The sequence below is a fragment of the Ambystoma mexicanum genome, chromosome 14 (assembly GCF_040938575.1).
Source record: "Ambystoma mexicanum isolate Mex_15411 chromosome 14, UKY_AmexF1_1, whole genome shotgun sequence".
Lineage (NCBI taxonomy): Eukaryota > Metazoa > Chordata > Amphibia > Caudata > Ambystomatidae > Ambystoma > Ambystoma mexicanum.
The window spans coordinates 458253980-458275797 of NC_090940.1; the positions used below are offsets into that span (position 1 = coordinate 458253980).

The window sequence follows — 21818 nt, forward strand, 5'->3', positions numbered from 1 at the left end:
TCCCACTGCCAAGGTGCTTTTATCATCCATAATGGCACAAAGAGTATGGGCCACTGCTCATGGATGATGTTCCGAGCCAGGCGCAGGAAGGTGTCTCATCAACAGAAGCATGTATACTTTTTTGTCCGCTCGTGGAATGTTCTTCTGCAACAATGACCTCATTAGTTGTGGAAATGCTGAGTTTTTCCAAGAAAATTGCATTTTGTTGTCACCCATTGGCAATGCATTTTTGTTTGCCCGTCTACAGGATGCAGTGAAGAGTTTACTGTAATAATGTGAGCACAAGAAAACACAAAAGCAAATAAAAACCGAAAAAAGGTGTTTCTCTAGAAGCATCTAAAAGAAATTTAAAAAAAGGCTCTTTTAAGAGCCGCCCCTTACCACGAACTCCCTCCTACCCTGGTTGCAAGTTATTCCCCCACGTCCGCATGCAGCACGAAAGCCACATTCGGGGATGTCGAGGATGCCGGCCATGGAAATGGAACTGTGGGGATTGTCCAATCAGGTGATTAGGGTGTGCGGCAATAGGAAGGACACCTGCTTTACTCCGGCCCAGCCCTCGCGGTACTTGGGGAAGCACACGTGCCACATTCTGCGCATTCTCCCCATGCTGGCCTATGGAAATGGGACTGTAGGGATTGTCCTATCAGGTGCTCATGGTGTGCGTCACAGGAAAGCGCAGCAAGAGGAATAAGGACTGCTCCTGCTTTACTGGGGCGCGGCCCTCGAGGTACTTGGGAAAGCGCACGTGCCACAATCTGCACTTCTCACCGTACCGGCCAATGGAAATGGGACTGTGGGGATTGTCCAATCAGGTTCTCACGGTGTGCGTCACAGAAAAGGGCGGCAATGTATTTTCCCATTACTCTGTGTACTGACGGTAGCAGGCAGAGATGGAGAGACAAACATTTTTAACAGTACATAGTGACGGCGTGCTGGAAAGAAGACCGTAGAAAGGGAAGAAGGAATGTTTCTGCTTTATTGGTCATGCGCCTTCAACGTCCTTGGGGGAAACGCACGTACATATACTCCCGGTTTCAGCTTGCTACCCATGATATTGGGACAGTGGGAACTATCACACCTGTGGGTGTGGGTCACAGGAAGGGCCGTTCTTAATTTTCTACATTACTGTGCACACTGAGCCAGACTGACATGGTTGCAATTACTTGCAAACACAATGTAGCACAGCCCATTTGGTCCAACATCACTGACACGCCAAACCTATGTGGCCTGCTACTGTGTTCTGAAAAGCTGCAAACAGATTGTGGAGCAGCTCTGGGGTGTGGCATTTTGTAGGGCTGCTGTGGCGAACTTGCACCCGGAAAACAGGCCTAGGTTGTTCAAAAACCTACATACACGTACAACAGCCCATTGTGATGTGTTTGTAAGCATGTACTTTCCGAAAAATACTCCCTACGTTCCTCAACACTGTACTTTGCCTCTGTCCATGGGTCCGGATTGTGTCACCGAAATAAGGGCCCTAAGGGCCCACGCGCAGCATGGATGCAGTCGCATGGTGACGTCGCCACTGCTCTCCTTTCGAACTGCTGTCCGCAGGATGTGTTTTGGGTGGAATGCATGGTGCGCATGTGCATACCGTTGCCACTTCTACTTTGAATAATAGGGCGCCATATGTGTGTCAAGCATTTTGGGAGACACTGGCTGTTTATAGGGTATAGCAGGTGGGATGTTGATCTGTATAGGCACCTGTAGGCCGCGGGTGGGCGACGCAACCTAATTAATGTTTGTTTGCATATGCTGCTCAGTGGCAGTGTTACCAGGACACAGAGGAACAGATACACATGTGTGTACTTCCACAACAACCAAATGTCCCCTCCCACACGTCATTGTAGGTGGAGGACAACATGCGGACATGCGGAGCGTGCAGGCGTCGTATGGATGCCTCCATTGTCATTGTGGATAGGCCAGGCAACTGCAGTGTTTGTAGGACACCTACCTTTTCCTTAATTGCGGTCAATCCAACGAGGACTCTGTGCCGCTGAGTGAGAATGGCATTTCAACAAAAAAAACATATCACATATACACTCAACAACCTTTCACTTATTAACGTTTACTTGTACACATTCATACACACCATTAGGAATGGGAAGGGGTAGCATAAGTGGATACTTATTGTGGGGAATTGGGGATTTCCTCAAGTTGGTTGTGAGCGAAGGAAGACATTGAGGTATCACCTTAACGTTTCGCATCACACAGATTTTGAGGGGATGGCTCCCTTTGACAAAGGGAAGGGGTACACGTGCAGGTCTGCTAGAGCTGTTTCATTTTGTCAATAATACACCCTTGTACGCAACCTTTCAGGCCTTTGTTCACCAATTTTCCACTTTGGCTTCCAGCCTGTCCTTTTTGCTATGCACAGAGTTTCTTTCCTTTGCTATGGCCGTATGCTGTTGTGGAAGGGTTGCCGCTTGTGCTGCCTTGCTTTCCTTTCCAATATGTTCTCTCACAGAAAAGAAAATGTGTTTGGTGCACATATAGCAATATATATTACATAATGTACACTTCACAGTACTGTGCGTACCAATGGGGTTAGTAGTGTAAGTCATTGCGTCATGAGAGGAATTTTCTTCCAGCCACTCTAAGGTGCTTGCCATTGCTCTGTAATAAATGAGACATTATGCTTCTCTACTATTCTTTACTGCAGCACCTATGCAGTTAGTAGACAGACTTCAGTGTGCTTACTACATTGTAGTGACGTTTCATTCACACCCCCAAACCGCCCAACCTTGCCCCAATCTACTTTTTTGGTAACATTAGTGGCCAATGGCATTTTTACACACGATGCAGGAAAGTCATCTTTAGAGCTCTTTCCAGGCCTTCTGGGGCAAAATACATGGAAACCTCCTAATTTGCATATGGATTGCACCAACAGTAGTGACTTCACAGAAAAGGACATTACAAGGAGCATCATTAGTCTTTGATACGTGGAGGCACCATGGAAATGACTTTAGAATAAGTTGCCATAAGTAAGCCAAGTGGCAAATAACTTTGTGGTGTACAATACCTACATTGCACTATTGTTATAAATGGAGCAACTCAAGTCATTAGACTTTTTTATTATAATAGCATGATATATTAACATGAGCTTTGCAGTAAATCGAAATCACGTACAGAGCTTCAGATAAGACACAATGGGCCTCATTATAAGGTTGCCGGTCTGGTAATAACGTTACCGGAAAGCTTGCCAGTATTGTTGTTAGCGGACCGGCAAACTATGAGGTCTGCTCGCGGGTGCCTTTTCGCCCACCAGGTCTGACCTGGCGAGCGGAACGGCACCCGCGAGCAGACCATGTCGGATGCACCGGCACCATTCACAAATGTCCAATGGGACTCAAATGGGAATGGGGAGTAAAATATTCCGGCCCCTGGAATGGGCGATTACCGGGTCCACCGGGGCTGTAATTCCCCTGTAATTGCCCATTCCCGGGCGCCGGAAAAAAAGACTCCGGCGGCAGCCATGATGGTTTTACCAGTACGGTTACCGCCAGACTCATAATGAGGCCCAATATGATTAAATGAATTGCCCAGGATCACACACTTTGGTTAAATGGGGAAACTGATTTAAGCAACTGTGCACACATTCCCAGGGTTAGTTGATATAGATATTTATTAAGGTTTTGCTTTACATTTCATGTGCTTAAATAGTTATTTATGGCAATGCCTTGGAAGCAAACCACATTACATAATAAGCTAGCCTTTCATAGTAAACTAACTGTACACAACATACATTGTCATAGAAATAAGTTGAGGAATGAAAGTATGGCTTTAGTTTTATTCTCCCCATCCTGAATGTGAAGTCACAACAGCATCATGCAGATTAACGTGAGCCTAACAAATCCCCCTTGGGTTTTAAAGCCATAGTCCTTATTTCATAAAACATGCAACATTATGCACCCTTCTGAGTTCTGATCACTCACTCCCATACACATTTCTAAATAACAAAAGTCCCTGCTAATGGTCGTCCCCTCCCTCTCATCAGTGCCTAATGGTTCACAGTGTAATGCTCTGTTGACACAGAGCAACATGAGGACCCTCTGCTTCCCGGAGCTCCTTGGAACATTGTCCTGGCAGCGGGACACCTGTACCATTCAGAAAGGATAAGGTGTCCTGTTGCCAGGACAATAAGTGGGCTGACCAGGAATTGCTTGCCACACTTTGTCCTACCAGTGGCACACCTTCTCCGTTGAGCACCCTCTTTGAGGTGCCGAACTTGAGTGGCATCCCACTGACAAATGTCCCGGTCTGACCTCCCGCTTGGTACGCTACTGCTTGGGGTCATTTGAACACAGGAAAACATACCTTAATTTTAATGAGTTGGACTGTTGCACGTAATTAATGAAATCAGAATAAGCAACCTAATGAGCTGTTTTAAAATCTTGCAGGCATCCATTATGTATTATGGCTATATGCTTGTTTGAGTCGGTGCCCTGGTGGCAATAATGAAACACCAGCTCCCTTCAGGCTACTTGCAGTCCCTCTTTAGGTAGAGGGGGCACAGGCTTTTGTACTGTTGTCAATGCAGTGAATTCTAAAGACCAACTGTAGCGTTATATGTTTCAGAAGACTGGAGTGTCATTAGAATTGAATTTTAAAGATACGCCACCAGTCTTTTTTAAGTTTTAACAGAGCGGTGTCAATGGAATCTTGTGGTGTAGTAGTTTAGTGTTCTCCCTCAGAGCCACTGTCCGCCCTCCCTCCAACCTGCCCCTTTATTTCAGTTGTCATGTCCCCCCACCCCAACATTTTCAGCAAAGTTACTCCACTGGGATCACTGTTGGTTTGTTGAAGTGTGGGTGGAGGCTGATTAGGCAGTTTAGCCACTACTCACCCTAGTACGCCTTCAGAGCAGAAGTAATTTCGTCACACCCACTGCTATGATCTATGCATGCATGTGTATATATAACTGATAAGCTCTCCAAATGAAAGATGTGACCTGCAACAATAGGTTTGCTGGTTGATAAGTCATCAAATCTTCCCGACCAGCACCCCTGAGAGAAAAGGTTACACAGACTTTTTTTAATATTAATCGTGATTTGGTTTAACCAACAAACCTTACACATTTAATACATCTCAAACAGGTAACATGTTGCCTTATTAATATTATACATTACACATATCACCAGATTCCCATACCAATGTAATGCTATGCATATCCTAACAAAGGTATGATACAAAAAGATGTCTGTTATAAGACTTTTAGATTAGGTCGACATTATTGTGACACGCACCCCAGGTCGACGATCACAAATCCGCTTTAACAAGAAGACCTGTTCTTCCTGAGTAACTGAAATATGCAAGACAAATACACAAGCAGCATATGTCAAGCTGCAAAGTCATTGTTGCATATGTTGTGTTCTCTGACATGCAGAATGTAAATATTGTTTTACTTTGTAAACATTAAATTGGCTCTGTGCACATTGCATTCATATGGCATACTATTGATCTTCTGAAAACCGCTTTAATTTTACTTGCATGCTGTAAGTTAAAAGTATTTATTTTCATATTCGCTCAAACATGCAGGTTGTGTTTCTTTTGAAAAGAAAGCATATTAGCACACCATTGACTTAATACAGGATGTTTAGGTCCATCTAATACCAATTTATTCTAATACAATTATAAGGATTAATAATCAAACTTTGCAGACATTGCTGCTAATGTCCACCAAATGAATTAAAATTACAAACCTAATCGGTAATGTGGGCATTTGATCTTCTGCAGTGTTTTGTGTTATGCTGCACATTGTTGTAATGGTTTACTGTAGTTAGTATTTCTTATTATATGTTAATGTGGTCCCCTGGCGGATCTGAAAAGGAGAGTGCGGAGGGGGTTAGCATGGTATAGCAGGAATACGTAGAGTGAGAGTTGTGATGTCCTCTTGACAGCTTCCGTTCAGTTTGTACCGTTCGCTGAGCTTAGGTGCATTTTCAGGTCAGTACAATTCCCATGTGGTGTTGTGCGTGTCTATGTGGTGTTTGTTGTTTCATTGTGGTGAGGTGCATGCGGATTGCTGTGCAGAGATGTGGTTATGTGTGTTTTCGTTGGAGAACTGTATGCTTAAATTGACGTTTGATAGTGGGTTAGTGGGGATTTCCTTACCTCGTTGCTTTGAACTTCTGTACTCATCATCTCTGTCAGTCCTGTGTGTTGGACATTGTGGCATTTTAATCGATATGTACTGTGTAGGTTGGTGGCTTTCCTTTGTAGCTTTCTAGCAGTTTGTGGGCATGAGAGGTTGTGATGCCCCCTCCACCCCCGGACTAGAGACGACTAAGTTAGGGGTTTTGAGTCCCTCCCTGGGTTTCTTGTGCAGGGCCCCTTTCTACCAGGGATCGGGTGCCCTCAGGCCTCTTGGGTTGCCATTATTGGTTAATAACCATCCCCTCATCTGTAGCTGGGGTCCGGTTTCCAGGATATTGATTAGAGTGGGATATTGTACGGGGTGGTTCTTTTTTTGGCTATCTTCTTGGCTTGTTCTTTCAATCTAAGTTTGTTGAGGTGTGCTCTGTTTCCAGCAGCGTCTTTGTTTTTCCTAGTCGTTTCCTTCTGGTTCTGATGAGAAGAGACACATTTTAAGTAGTTTTCTGAATTTTAGGTGATCCCTTGTATTGTGTATGTTATTTCATAGTTTTGCTTGCATACACTGACATGAAATTACATTTTGTTCAATTTAGACGGGTTATAATAATTAAAAGCGAGTAGCACAATAGGGCCAGTATCCTGACCCTGTGAGTAAGGAATGGAGAACCCTACCAGGATAGGAGCCAGAATCAGTCCTCCCTCTTGCCCACCCAGCCTTACTCTTCCTTTGAGAGCCTGGCATGCAAGATAGTCATCTCTCCCTCATACTCTCTGACCATTGCCACCATCTACAGGATGCCTGGTGCTACCACCCTGTTCCTCACTGAATGGGCTGATTTCTGCTCCTCTCAACCACCTCCAAACTCATCATCTTAGGTGACTTCAACATCCACTTGGACTCCTCTGTCACAGCATCTGCTCTCTTCCTTGACCTCTGCAACTCCCTCTCCCTCCTGGTCCAACACACTCGGCTGGACACACAGTGATGCTGGAAATGCATCAGAGGGACAGGGCCTCTGAATCCTTGTCCTTTACTGCTTTTTATCGTGTGTTCTGTCGTGTTTTCTGCCCAGGAGTCCATGTGGGACTCCTGGCAGTGCAGCTCTCTCTTTTGGTTTGGTGAACAGACCCATGGGATACCCTTATGGCACCCATGGGTAGGGGTACAACCCTGTGCCCCTAGTGTATGTTTTTGGGCACCTGTGGGTGACCCACAGAGCAGGGTATTGGCTGGTGGCAGCTCCATGCTGAATTTGACAGGTGCTCTGGGTGTCCTCCATTTTGGGATACCCAGGCCCTGCCATTGGGATCAGTTGATTCCTGGTAGGAAACAAGATGGCCCCTGTGGCCTCTTGCTTTCTATTGCCTGTTACCTTGTTTTCCCAAAGTCCTGGGAAGCCCTGACTCTGTCCCTTCCCCCTGACTGGCTGTTGGGTGGAAGTTCCATATATGGTGTTGTTGTGAAGGCCCAGCTGGACTGGCTGGAGCCTTCCCAATGACTGTATGTTGTGGGTACCTCCTGTGGGTGGGACCTGCGTGAATGGAGTGTGTGACCAATATACACTCCTTGTTGTGGTTGTCTGGTTTCTGGCATGAGAGACAAAGACTGAGACAGCCCTGCCCGAAACTGGCCTGAATGCAGTGTGTAGTGTTGAATGGCTGGGTACTTGTCCCAATCCACATTCCTTGTTGTGAGTGTCTGAAAGGGAGGAGTGTGGCCTGAATGCACTGTGTGCCTGATTGGCTGACTGACTGCATGAATGCCCTTCTGTATGATTGGCTGCTGAAGTGTGTGCCAGCAGTGTGGATGAGAGACAGAATAGTATATCTGGGGACCTCTCACCACTGGTAATTGTTCAGGAACGTTCAGAAGCGTCCTGGAGCTGAGTCTCCACTCTAAGAGTAACTGGAACTGCTGATCCTCGACGTCCAGCTGGAAGAAGAAGACTTGCTGTGGCATTTGCTTCGACCGATCCGAAGGCTGCCGAAATCGTCGAAGACTGACCCGAGAGAGGACCTGGTAAGGCGCCCTCTTCCCGTGCTCCGAGGGACCATCGAGCACCGCTCCATCTTCGCCGAAGCACCCTGGAAGACAGACCCTCGAAAGGCTGCCAACCCGAGACGGGATCGCCGAGGAGATCGAAGTGAAGCACCCGGACATCAACGCCGTCGAAGTCCATTGCCGTCGACCAGGGTTCGCAGGTTTGTATAACCGCTGGGGGCCCGTCGAAGTTGTGTTGCCCAGCTGTGGGAACCACTTGACGCCGTGCCGCCGACGACCGGAGCCGTCCGCTCCTTTGCCTAAGAACATTCGAATCGAAGGACTCCCTCGTCCACACCGTCGACCGCTTTATTCTGCCGGAGAAAGTCGAGGACGACCAACGCGCCGAGGAGAAACCTGCCGGTGGGTTTCCCGCCACCCGAAGACCACAAAGACTCGAACGACTCAACGCCCTTGCTGGGCCTCCGTCTCCACAATCTTTGCGGTCCAGAACTATTGTCACCGAGGTGCCCCGCACGCCTCTGCCTTGCAGGACGCCGACGCTCCGACGCCGACGAGCACCGCTCGGACGGAGCTGCCGCCTCATCGACGCCGTTCTACCCTGTTTGTCGATGTACGTTCGATGCCCCGTGTCTCCCGCTTGAAAGGGAAGGCATTCAAGTAGGGCTGTCGATTCCCCGCCGCCAAACGCCGAGTTCCTCGACGCTTCTCGACGCCTCTCGACGATCCGTGACTCCCGCTTGAAAGGGGGTCGCTCAAGAAGGATCTGTCGACGCCTCTCCGAAGAACTCGACTCCACCAGGTACATTGGGGGGGGTAAAAACATTATAGGAGGGAATAAGACTTGTAGAACAATATATGGACTGGGTTTGTGCTATATCTTTATTTTACAGGTTGCCCAGGTGGGGGGGATCTCCACACAGAACTGTGTCTACTGGTAGGGGCCAGTATTCTGCCTATTGCTCAACCATCTTATTTTCTCTCCTCTCTCTATTGCTGGTTTCACTCTCTTGATCTGTGTGACATTGTTACAGTATTGTTGATGTACTTTAATGAGATCTAATACAAAGGTGGTACCACTTTAGAATTGTATATATTTGCCATTGTTGATTTTCCTAAGTACAAAGTGAGTTATTATGATAAGTGTACATAACCTTGAATATTGATTATATAAAGACTGTGTTCTAACCAATACAGTGTGTCGACATTCCTTTGTGGGGGCTTGGGGACTACACTGTACTTAAGAACCAGCCTGCATCACCTCCTGAGAAGCTAGGCCTTGATTGCTCGTCCATTGCTACCGTAATAGAGGATCTTGGCTGGGGTCTTCTGTGCCTCTCTTCTACCATATAGAGAGTAGAAGTACAGACACCCCCTACCAGTCTTTACACACACTCGACTGGATGCCCTCATCCACTCTGATCTTTCAATCCTCCCCACTGATCACACCTCTCTCCTGGTCAGACCACTCTCTGCTCTCCTCTTACCTGGGTCCCCTCGGCCCTCTGCTGCATCTCCTCCAGTCGTGTTAACCTTGTTTACGAACATCCGTCCAATTAAACGGGCGCCAGCCGCTGCCTTCACAACAACATTCATCCCCCCTCTCTCCCCACCCCTGACTCTACCTCTGACTCTGCTCTCATCAACCTCCATCTGGCCATTACTAACACTCTGGACACTCTTGCCCCAGTCATGAGGATCGCCTGAAACCTACCTCTAAGCGGAACACCAGGTACGATTCCAAACTTACAGCCCTGAAACGGAAGTACAGAGCTGTGTAACGCAAGAAACAAACCTCAAGCTCACCCTCTGACAAACTGGCTTGCCGCCTACACCCAAGGCAATATAGACTCTCCATCTTTGCCAAGAAAAGGGCCCACATCCAGGCACGGATATCTGGTGCATCCAACAACTCGGCTGAACTAGCCAACCCTTCCACAGTCTCCTCCTTCCCTCTTCCTTCCCAGGCCCTCTGCAACGCACTAGCCACACACTTCACCACAAACTCTGGACCTCCTGAGCACCCTTGCTTCCCTCTCCTCAAACGCCTTGCCTCTTATGGCCTCACGCCCTCCTTCCACCTCTCTCCTCCTTCTCCCCTGTCATACCTGATGAGGTCACCAGAGTTGTCCACTCTATGAAGGTCTCCTCCAAACAGGTTTCCCTTGTTCCTCCGGAACCATAAAGGACAGCATTGGCTCTCTTGCCCCCGCTCTTGCTGATTTCTGCAATCACTCTTTCACTATTGAATCTTTCCCCTCCTCCCTTAAGCACTTCCTTGTGTGCCCTAACCCTGAAAAAACCTTCAGCATACCCTACTTGTCCAGCTAACTACCGCCCTATTTCTGTCACCCCCTTCCATGGGAAACTCCTGGAGAAGTTGGCCATCCCCCAACTTACCTCTCACACTGAACTCTAGGCTTGACTACTGCAACAGACTACTCTTGAATCTCCCCTCTTCCCCTTTTCCTCTCTGCAACTCCTCCAGCTAATCCAGAATAGGGCAGCAAGACGTATCCTTGGCCTAAAGCCCAGGGACTGCATCTCTCCTGCCCTGAAAACTCTTCACTGGCTCCCAGTTGCTGCACGGATTAAATTCATATCCCTATGCATCATCCACAAGGCTGTCTGGGGCCGAGGACCGTGCTATCTGCAACTTGCTATCAGTAAATATTCTCCCTCTAGACCTCCACGTTTCTCTAGTACCAACTCTGTGTGTGAAGCATTTTGCTAAACAGAGGGCCGGAGGACAATCTCTTGCTTCAGCAGGTTCCCTCTTGTGGAACAGCCTCCCCCTTCAACTTCGTCTTATGCCGGACCTCCTCAAATTCCAAAAGCTCCTCAAGAATTTCCTTTTTACTACCTCCTTCCCTTTTTCCCTCCTCTGCTGACCTCACAGTAGCTTCCATTGGTAATCAGGACCCCAATCGCCTCCTCTTCTGCCTATACGCAGCACTTGCCTCTGCACCCACCAGTCTACCCCACTGTAGGCCTGCACTTACCCACTTATTGCAGCTCAATGCTCCCTAGCACTTACTATACTTGCCACCTACATCTGCTGCTCACCCATGAGCACGGACATTCCAAAACCTACTCCCCCTCCCTTCATCCCCTCTTCTCTCTCTGCACTTGCACATTCTGAATACTCACATGGCATAGTAGGTATGTCTTTATCCTCCAGTTCCTATATTGTTTCAATCCCATGTTCCCTCCCTTTTGCCATGTGGGCGCTTTGAAACAGAATTCATTTGTTGTATAAGCGCCTAACAAAGGTACAATAAATAACTCCCAGAGGGTTAAAGTGGCAGATGGGAAGGCCCCAATCCCTTCTATTTGTGCCAGCATGCATCTGTAGAATAACACTATCACCCGATACTTGTCTCACACAATGTGGGCCAGTAACTTTCTGGTTTTTGTGTGGAACTATATGTCCCAAAATTCCTAAAGGTGAAAAGGGGAGAAATAGCCCAAGAAATGCTCCAAGGAATTGCTGCATAACAGCACAGTAAAGGGAAGGTGCTGTGTGAAGCAACTAAGGTGACCGGCACGCGTATCAGCGGCCACCTGGAAAGTCTAATTTTCCATCATAGAGACAGTATGCTTACCTGTAATGGGGCGGCGAAACGGCTTCCAGGCCAGATCAACAAACCCTGGCGCGAAGACGACCATCCCACGGACTTGAGAATTAACTGTAAAGGCAGTGTGCTGCTATTGACAAACCCAGGCAGATCTGCGCACGAGAAGGGGGTGGGGCTTATACCCCCTTATGTCTTATCAATTGTAAAACCTCATGTGGGGAAAGAACAGTAAGCAGTTGGCTCAGGGAACCAGCAGCGGAGGGTAACGAATGAAAAGGGAAAGGGGCTAAAAGGAGACCCAAGTTGTGGATTTTTCGGTTTATGTCAGAGGAGGTGGAGGCAGACTGAGACATCAGGGGAGGAAGGGCAGTGCAAAGTAGCATGGAGGTGGATTGGTTGGTGAGAGGAAGTCTTACTTGGGTTTCAGTGAGCAACTTTGTGAGTAGAGTTAGTAGGGAGTGAGTCGGAAGGTGACTGAGGCAGTAAAAGGAGGGCAATTGAGAGGGGGTAGGGGTGGGTGAAGTAGTAGTGTGGAGGTGGGAGTAGTTGTAGAAGTAGGGGACGGGGGATAAAAAGAGGGTAGTGAGATGGGTGAGTGGAGGTAGATAGTGGCGAGAGAAACATCTGAAGAATAGATGATAGAATATCAGGGAGAGAAGGTCGGTGAAGTAGGAGGAAGACGGGTAGGAGAAGAAAATGGAGAGTGACAAAGAAATAGGGAGATAATCAGAAGAGCATGGAAGGAGAAGAGCAGGTGGGGCTTAAGTACCTAAGGCACAAAACATCACAAGTTACATCACCTTGAGAATCTTCAAGAATGGACCCCCTAGATTGTTTCTTGAGGGAATTTAGATTGATACGGCATTGCCTTTAGGCCATCGCCTTGAACCGGTGGTTTGTTGACAGCCTGAGGTTGAGGGACACTTGGGCTTGAGAGGCCCACACTAGACGAGAAAGAAGGGGGACCACTAGCAAGCCCCTTTACAAAACAGACAATAAAAACCCTTGAACTGTCTTCGGAACTTGGTGTGTTTTGAGGCCATTTGTGACATTCAACACTGGGTTCATTTAATCCACAGGTGTCCAATTCACACTTGCCCATATATTGGACATTTTCCATGGCTACTCTGGTACTATTTTTCTCCTAACTTGAACATTAAGGAGGAAATAACTTATCTGAAAAGGGGATACAATTATATTGACAACTAGAAAAAAAAGCTAGAATGTTTTTAAATACTACCATTGGTGCCTCACAGCATCTTCAAAACCCCCTATGATGTATGGTTTCGGGTATCAGTTGGAAGCTGTGTAAGGGAATGACGAGCGTCTATACAAAGTTTTTGGAGAAGGGAAGCTTAGGACTCAGGCCAATACTCCCGACAACAGAAAGGGAATTAAAAAAATGTGAGCCCCAAAATATGAGTACTATATATGCAAGTGTCTGCTGTTGCCTCCAGTAAGAGGAGCCCTGCTACTGTTGGTCCTTTATTTTACAATGGACTTCAGGGATCAAATCCAACACGGAATCGTTACTATTGAAACCTATGCGAATATATAATATGCCCTGATTGGAAAAAGGCTCAGGAAGAGCCGACACACGTGTCATGAACAAGGGCTCTCCTTCAGGAGATCTGTGATCTTTACTCACAAACCTTTGTAAACCATAACATTTTAAATTGAAATTTAACCAAACATGTGTGGCGGAGTTCATGTGTGAAAGCAAGAAAACCATTTTAAATGTATGTGTTATGTTTTTATTTTCCCAAAAACATTTCCACTTGTATTGAGAATTGCTTTTTGATCAACTAAAAAAATCATTTGCTCTCACATTTAAAAGTAAGAACGCCATTCCCAGTTCACTGTTATATTAGTATTATCGTATGGAACCTTTTCCTTCAGCACATATCCCTAGAGAATATTAGTTAAATTAAAGTTTCAATAGCGGCACAACATAGCAATTGTCTTAAAGAAGATCTTTGGAAGGACTGCGTCTAATACACCACTACGTATAGATTCATGTTATGTATTTTCTAACAACATTGTTTTGACATTTTTTGTTACAGGCTGAAGAGCGTATTTTGGAGAATGGCAAGTTTGATGGAGATTATGATGATGATGAAGAAGATGAAGAGTTTATGTGGAGGCCACCAAAGGAGGAAACGGAATTTGATGAAGATTTATTGGAGTATGATCAGGAACACATCAAATTTATTGACAATATGTTAATAGGATCTGGAGCATTTGTAAAGAAAATTCCCATTCCACCCTTTCCGACCAATGATTCAAACTGTGGGTGGAAAATGCCCAAAAAAGTTTTGTTAAGTAATGCGCATTCATTGTCCGAGCTTGACGATTTTGACTACAGTTCTTGGGATGCAATGTGCTATTTGGATCCTAGCAAAGCTGCTGAAGAGGATGATTTTGTGGTAGGCTTTTGGAATCCATCAGAAGAAAATTGTGGCATTGATATCGGAAAGCTGTCAATTTCATATGACTTGCATACAGAACAGTGCATCGCTGATAAAAGTATTGCCGACTGTGTAGAGGCCCTGCTAGGCTGCTACCTCACCAGCTGTGGAGAAAGAGCTGCTCAGCTGTTCCTCTGTTCCTTGGGGCTAAAGGTTCTCCCAGTTCTGAAAAAGACTAAAGGGACGAGCAATGTATTCAATAAGGAATTATGCACCAGCCAAAAAAAGAAATATATTGAAAACGGTGGTGCCATCTCAGACTCCATGGAAGAATGCTCATTTTATGAAAATGTGGAATATGGTTGTTTAAAGATACCACCACGGTGCATGTTTGAACATCCAGATGCCGAAAAAACGTTAAAGCACTTGATTTCTGGCTTTGAAAACTTTGAGAAAAAAATTTGCTATAGTTTCAAAAACAAAGCCTACCTTCTTCAAGCGTTTACCCATGCCTCATACCACTACAACACTGTTACTGGTAAGCAATCCTTGCATGTAATTCGATATTTTTGTCCAAATGCTCTGCCTCAATCAATCCATATTAGATGGGTTTCCAATGGACACTTGCTTTTTGTATTCTGTTTATTGATAATTTATATAAATATTTGCACATATTAAATACCCTTCTTCTTTGTGATTTTGACAATAATATTGGAAATCAATGACTTCTAAAACGAGTTCTATTTATTGCTTAACATACACCATAAATAGACATCAGTAGGGGTGTCAAATGGGGTGTACGAAAATGCTAGTCATTTTTAGATATGAAAAGGAAATGTTCTTTATACCATATCAATCACACTTCCTAAAGCTGCATAGCTCCTTACAGACTTTGTTTGTTATAGTTCACCGAAACCAGAGGTAACTGGGCGCATTGTAGGAAGGTTACAGGTGTTACAGATAGTAATATTCACAGTTTACAGACTAATACTGAATAACAGAGTAGTACATTGTAGCAGTTTGAAATTGTTTAAAAAGTATACATAATCACAGATAAAAGCGAAGTACGTTGGGATAATGATAAGAATAGTCTGATGCAAGTAGCAGGTCATAAATGCAGCATCGTAGGTACAGAGAGAAGCAGTGAGCATGAAGTACCCTCTGGGGATGTATAGTCCCGATTTAGACGTTAGTCCCTCTCAGTGAGCCATGTAATGGCTATTCTCTTGAAGTTAGAATAAGGCTGGGTCGACTTGTGGGAGAGTGTTCCATAGTTGGGCCGCCAAAACTTGGAAGCTACTGCCCCCTGACTTCTTCAGTTTATACCTAGGGACTAGCAGGCAGGAGGTATTTGTTGACCTGGTGATACACGCTGAAGATCTGAGGGTAAATTTCTCTGTTGATTCAGGGATTTATGAGTAAGAGACATGGTTTTAAGCTGAATCCTAACCTTGATAGACAGCCATTTGTGCTGTCTTCTTATATCTGAGATATGTTCTCTCCTTGGGATGCTCAAAGCAGACCTAAGTGCATTATTTTGCAAGATTTGTAGTTTATTTGTAACATACTTATTAGCGCCTGAGAATATTCTGTTACAGTAATCCAATTTTGACAAGATAAGAGCTCTAGCCAGGATTAGATAGTTCGCTTTAGAGAGCAAAGGTTTGCAAGCCCTGATCAATTTATCAGTGTATTCTGTGGCCGAAGCTGTACCATTAACTTGTTTGTGTACGTTCAATGTGGAATCTAGGTAAAAGCCTAGGGTTTTTACCTCTTTAGCCACTGGGATGTTGTTCCCATCGATATTGAATGACACATAATCTGAGTGAAGTTTATTCAGGTTAGCTAGGGAGCCTAAAATCATGAGCTCAGTTTTGTCATCATTCAGGCAGAGACCATGGGTGGCCATCTATGCCTGAATGATTAAATACATTTTGTTCACGAGCTGTACGTCACTGTCATAATTCCCCATTAAGGGAAGGAGGATCTGGGTGTTATCTGCATAGTTAGTGTAGGTGACACCCAGATGATCTAGATAATCGAATAAAGGCTTTGTGAAGATAATGTAGATGGTCGGTGACACACAAGAGCCTTGGGGGACTCTGCATGGGATGGGAATTTGGTCTGCTGCTGCTGATGGGGAGAATACTCTCATGGTCCTATTGTTTAGAAAGGATTGTATCCAGGTAATTGCATTCTGAGAAAAGTGAGCTGTTGTTGCGAGGTGATTGCAAAGTACTCTGTGGTCGACCAAATCAAACGCGGCCGATAGGTCCAACAGTAGTAGCAGTGCCATTTTCCAATTATCTTTGAGTTCGTTAATATGGGTTTTTAAGTCAATCAGTGCCGTTTCGATACCGTGTTGAGGTCTAAAGCCTGATTGCCGTTCCCTAGGACGTGGTTGATCTCTAGGTATTCTGTATCTGCAGGTAAGCGACCCTGTCCAGTATCTTCAGTAAGAACTGGACCGTGGTAATCGGCCTGTATTTTGTGGGAATTGTGGGGTCCAATGATTTTTTTTTTAGGAGGGGAAGGACCCAAGACTCCTTTAAGTTACTGGGTACAATACCTGAGGTAAATGAGGCGTTGATTAGTTTAGATATGAAAGGTGCCAGGTCACTTGCGGTGTCTTTGATTATTTGGGCCGGGCAGCTATCTCCTTGGCACCTTGAAGGCATAAGGGATGCAATCATTTTTTGAACCTCTGGGATGGAGACTTTAGAAAATTTGAATCATTGCAGTGGTTTGGATGGCCGCTTCAGGGAGCAAGGGGGGTATCTGATTTTTGTAAATTTAGACGTTTGTTATCGATTTTACTTTGAAGGGTGGCTATTTTATTGGTAAGTGCATTCTGGATGTCCGTGCACCAGAGTTTGTCCTTTGAGCAAAGATCCGTTGGAGGAATGGTTGTCTCCATTTCTCTGAGAATAACGAAAAACTCTTTGGTGTTAGAGCTGGCTTGGTTAATTCTATTATTGTAGGTTTCCCGTTTAGTTCGAAGTATCTGTTCTTTGTATTGAGCTGAAAGATTCATCAGGTTAGTTTTGTTTTCTGCAGAGGGGAGATGTTTCCTTAATGTTTCCAGTTTTCTTTTCTCGGCTCGTAGGGTTTTTAGCTGCGGCGTGAACCATGAGTTCAGGTGAGCTCTTCGTTTACCTTTGTGCATTGTAAGTGGTGTGATACTGTCCATGGCTTGGGTCATGGTGGAGTTGTAGACATTAACTAGCACGTCTGGGTCAGTGGTCTCCTCTAAGGAGTTTAGGATAGGGATCACATGTCGCAGGATGGCATCCACTGTGATGTTCCTTTTGTTCCTCGTGAGACACGGAGGTGCCATTATGTTAGTTTTAGATTTAGGTATATTGGCTGAGAGGGTGAATGACAAAAGGTGGTGATTCGTCCAAGATTGGGGTACAATTGAAGTTATTATTGTATCACAGTTAAGATTAGCTACCCAATCTAAGGTCCTCCCTTTGTCATGAGTGAGTTGGGTAACTGTTTAGTTTAAACCATGTTCCATAAAGGTGTTAGCTACTGCTAGTGCATGGTGATCGTTTGGGTCATTAAATCCTAAATTGAAAACTCCTAGTAGTAGTATTTGTGAGGAGGTTTCAGTATTCTCCGATAGAAGCAGGATCATGTCTTCCTCAAAGGTGCCAATAGACCCTGGAGGTCTGTAAATTAGATGGACAGTTATGGTGCAGGAGTTAGATATTGGAATTTTGGCTGTGAGTAATTCGCAAGATGAAAACGTTGGCGCAGTAGCTAATCTTAGGTCTAGGTTAGACTTTGTTTAGTATTTATCAAGTACAGCCAATAGGAGTGCATGCAACCAGGATTCTGTTACAGCCAAGAAGTCAAGGTTTTCAGCTGTGATTAGGTCAGCAATGTCTGTAGCATGGGCTATCATGGCACCAACCTCTTTTTACCATCAAAGAGGTTGGTGCCACTGGCGTCTTTGGTACAGAATCTTTGACATGGACACCTGCAACAGCATGGCTACTGCTTACGCCCACTGTTAGGAAAGATTTCCATTCCCCCCTCACACTTTTTGCTGATGTTATACACCATAGTCTGACTTTGTCCTAGGAACACAGCCTTCTGCTGCACTCCCCTGGGCTTTTCGCTCAATTTATTATGGGGAAACTGACATGCCCTTAAAGACAGTCAGTACTGGGAGACTTTGTTTCCCTTAGTCCTTGTCAATGTTGCAACTTTTCTGCAACGTGTTGCAAGGGCACAATGTACCTTCCAGTATAGTGCACTTGGGTCTTCCTGTCATTCCTAAAGGCCCTAGATACTCTTGAAGGATTGTTTAGGAGAAGTGCAGGTATGCCTTGGACAGGGCTGGTCGCAGCTTATCTTTTCATGTATTTTTTAACCCTTTCCTGCCAGGTGAACCACGGTTACTGCGTTTGGCACAAATAGGTGGCCTGGCTCCAAAATGGCCATGCCACGAGGTTCTTTGTCCTGTCCTTTGGCCATCTTGCCCCTTCACCTTCCCCAGGTCGGGACGACCCGGGTCAGTCCTTATTTGGGCATGTATTCTCCCGCGAAACGCCAAGCTTTTGCAGGCTTCTGCATGCCTTGTGTGTGCTCCCAGAATGTGGGCTGGACTGTCTGGTTCCAATACACATCTGAGTCTGGTGTGCTGTGAATGCCTGGGACCACCGTGGTCCATGATTGGTCCACGTATGGTATGCCTGTATGTGAGCAGATCTCCCATTGGGTCCTCTTCGTTTTGGCGCAAAGGAGATTTTGGATAAGAGAAGGCTCCAAACACCCATACCATGTCGATCTCTGGAGATCTCATTGAATGAAGGATAGGATTCAAGTATCTTGAAACTAAGAAGCCGAGTTGAGGAACCGCTGGTGACCCGCTGGAAGGTTTGGCACCCTGAGCCCGCTGGACCCCTCTGCATCTGGTTGTCCTAGAAGGTCTGCGAAGACGCTTCGACCCATTGGAATAGTTGGACCAACTATTCTTGGCACCTTCATCAAACCCTGCAAGTAAGCCTACTCGGAAGTGTCCCTGGGCCAACCAGTGGGCTGACAAGCTTGCATAGGACCTTTGCTCTGAAACTGCTGTTTCCAGAAGACCCTTGAAACTTGGTACGTCGCAAGCTCTATGATCAGGGCACTCTCACACCGAATTTCGTACAATTGGCGTTCCCAGGTCTGGAGTAAAGAGAGAGCTCCCAAACCAGAGTACACTCAGTTACCGTGTCACCCAGCCGTGGTGACGAACGTTGCAAACTCATTCCAGCTGTGCTCCTCTGAAGCCTGCTAGAGTGGAACTGGCCTGATCCATCCACCAGGAGCTGAGAAATCGCCACTGTCCGTTTGGGAATCAACACGGTAACTTTGTGGCTGAAAGCCACAGAGCTTCGAGATTGCTGCATTTGGACCTGCAACCGAAGTTTGGTCCAGAGTGCGCCGGGGGTCCGTGAGTAATTGTAACCCTAACCGGTGGCCCCTAGTGCATCCATCCATTTTTACGCACTTGTGGCCCCCTGAGGGACCCTCTCCGTTCCACTGCTAGTGCTAACTAGCGAACTGGTCCCAACTCTTGGAACCTGCTCTGCCCTGTTGGGGCGAGCCTCGACGAATAGTGAGAACTTATTCTGCATCACCTATCCCACGACCCTTCAAGAGACCCAGTTTTGCCCATCTGCATTACTGCGTGCGCCAGCATTGCAAGTACATTTGAGAAATAGGCCCCCTTCTTCGTAGGGACTGGACTGCCTTTCACTTAGGATTGTGTTTGTTGCAGAGCTGCCTAAAGACCATTTGCACTACCTGCTTCCTTCCCTTTTCTTTTGGTCTTGTATATATGTATTTTAGGAGGATTGTGTTGTTTTAAAAGTATTACTGTTAATAACTATTGTGTTGAAACTCAAAGGCCTTGAATAAATGTATTTGTATTTTTAAATATATATACACCTGACCGGGAGTGCTTTGTAAGTGTCCTTTACTCTGTGTGCTCATTGAGGTCTTCGAGTCACCCTCACCCCTCCTGAGACCTAGTCTTGACCGCCGCCAATGCTACCTTGATTGGTCTGGCTTGTCCAGAGGTTACCCTGTTGCAAGAAACTAGGCTGGCCTTTCGAACCTCTGCCCACCAGGCCAGAGATCAGAAATCTGTCTTAACACCCACAACCTTACAAAGATGGAATGTCCAGTCCGGAGCCATGCCCAATACAAAAGATATGAGCACTGTTTCTGTGTCTTATAACTTTCTATTTGTACTCCAAGCTGTTTTAATGCTCAGATCTTCTGTTTCAAGCAATGTGCATCTTCTTGGATCTTTATTAGCCATCCTTTCATGGCCTCTTCCAACATCTATCGGTTTGGCTTTTCCTTTCTCCTTTGCTTGTTCCATCTCTTTCCTGCACTTCTACTTCTCTCAGTCACCATTGTCCTCCGCTGTTTCTTTTTTGGGGCAGCCGGGGGGGGGGTTCTTTCCAGGGGAGATCTGCTTCGCCAAACCCTTGTGAGCGTCTGTCTGATTCATTTTGGACTATTACCTCTTGGGGTATTGGGAACAATGCTTTTTCCATGTCTATGTGCTACCCTCCCTCCCCCTTTACGGTATGTGGGTTATTCCCATGATTGTGCAGGAGAATGTTACCACCGCCTGGATAGTCAGGATTGATGATTCACGCCATAATGTCTCACTGATGTCTCCAAGCTAACCCAGACTTTGAGTTTAGTCTCATATTTTTCTTTTCGAGGGTCTAAGGTTAACCCAGTGAGAATTAGGTGTTTTTCGCCCGGCGGTATTATAATTTCTTTGATGCTGTGTACGTCAAAGCATATGGATTCTGTGGTTGCTACGGTAGGGGCTTTGGCCTTAGGGCTCAACTTAATAAATCGCACAGGTCCCCAACTCGGTTGGTACCAATCCCACTCCTTACACAATATGTTGCAGGTCAGAAGGAGGACGCAGAAATCTTAGAGGACATTTCAAATCTGTTTTCATTAAACAACTTGCAAAAAGTACCCTTACTCCGCACGGGTTCTGTAGACAGACATGATAACACTCATCAATTGTTGAAAATCAATCATCCTGTTGGTCACTGTTCCAAATTGCTTATCGCTTGATGTGCTCTGTACTCTGAAGTAAACTGTACTGAGAATGAGCGTGTGTGGTTTACTGACATGGACGGGAGGCTAGAGTTGGCATGCTGCAGCATACTGGGACCTTAAATGCACTCTCCCCACCTGTCACCTCACCCTGACACAGTGCAAATATCTCGGAAGTGGTGCATCCTAGGGTGTTGAAACCTGGTTCTCGAACCATCGAGTTTTGTTCCTTGCGTAGTTACGCTTAAAATGAGCTTTGTCTGGTCCTTCTATGACCACATTGATATTTCGCTAACTTCAGGCAACCATTTCATGTGTGAAGGGGCTGAAATACAGGGAAAGGGGTGGAGGGTCCAAATGTCATGTAGCCAGTAATGCCCAGAGGTCCTAATAGGTAACTATGCAAAATGTGGTGCAGATTAGTGGAACGGTGTGGAATTTTATAAGGAACAAACTAGCAGATTTTCTGCATTATATATTGGGACGGCAGCCGCTACCTGATCAGACCAAGGGGGTTGGCTATATGAGGGAGGACCAAATGGGGGAGGCGACCCTCAGCGGAATTACCCCGCATCATTAGCTAAGATCACATACTCCCCTATTCCCTAATGGCATATTGTAACACTCTCCCTCAAACCCTTGCCA

General features: G+C 45.9%; 1 protein-coding gene across 1 annotated transcript in view; it reads left to right on the forward strand.

Annotated features, from left to right (window-relative positions):
• The window catches only part of DICER1 (dicer 1, ribonuclease III), a 2611056-nt gene that overhangs the window by 2275233 nt on the left and 314005 nt on the right, over nt 1-21818 (forward strand). Inside the window, exon 23 of the mRNA XM_069637684.1 lies at nt 13743-14625. Coding sequence (XP_069493785.1) covers nt 13743-14625 — 883 coding nt within the window. The remainder of the gene's footprint in view (nt 1-13742; nt 14626-21818) is intronic.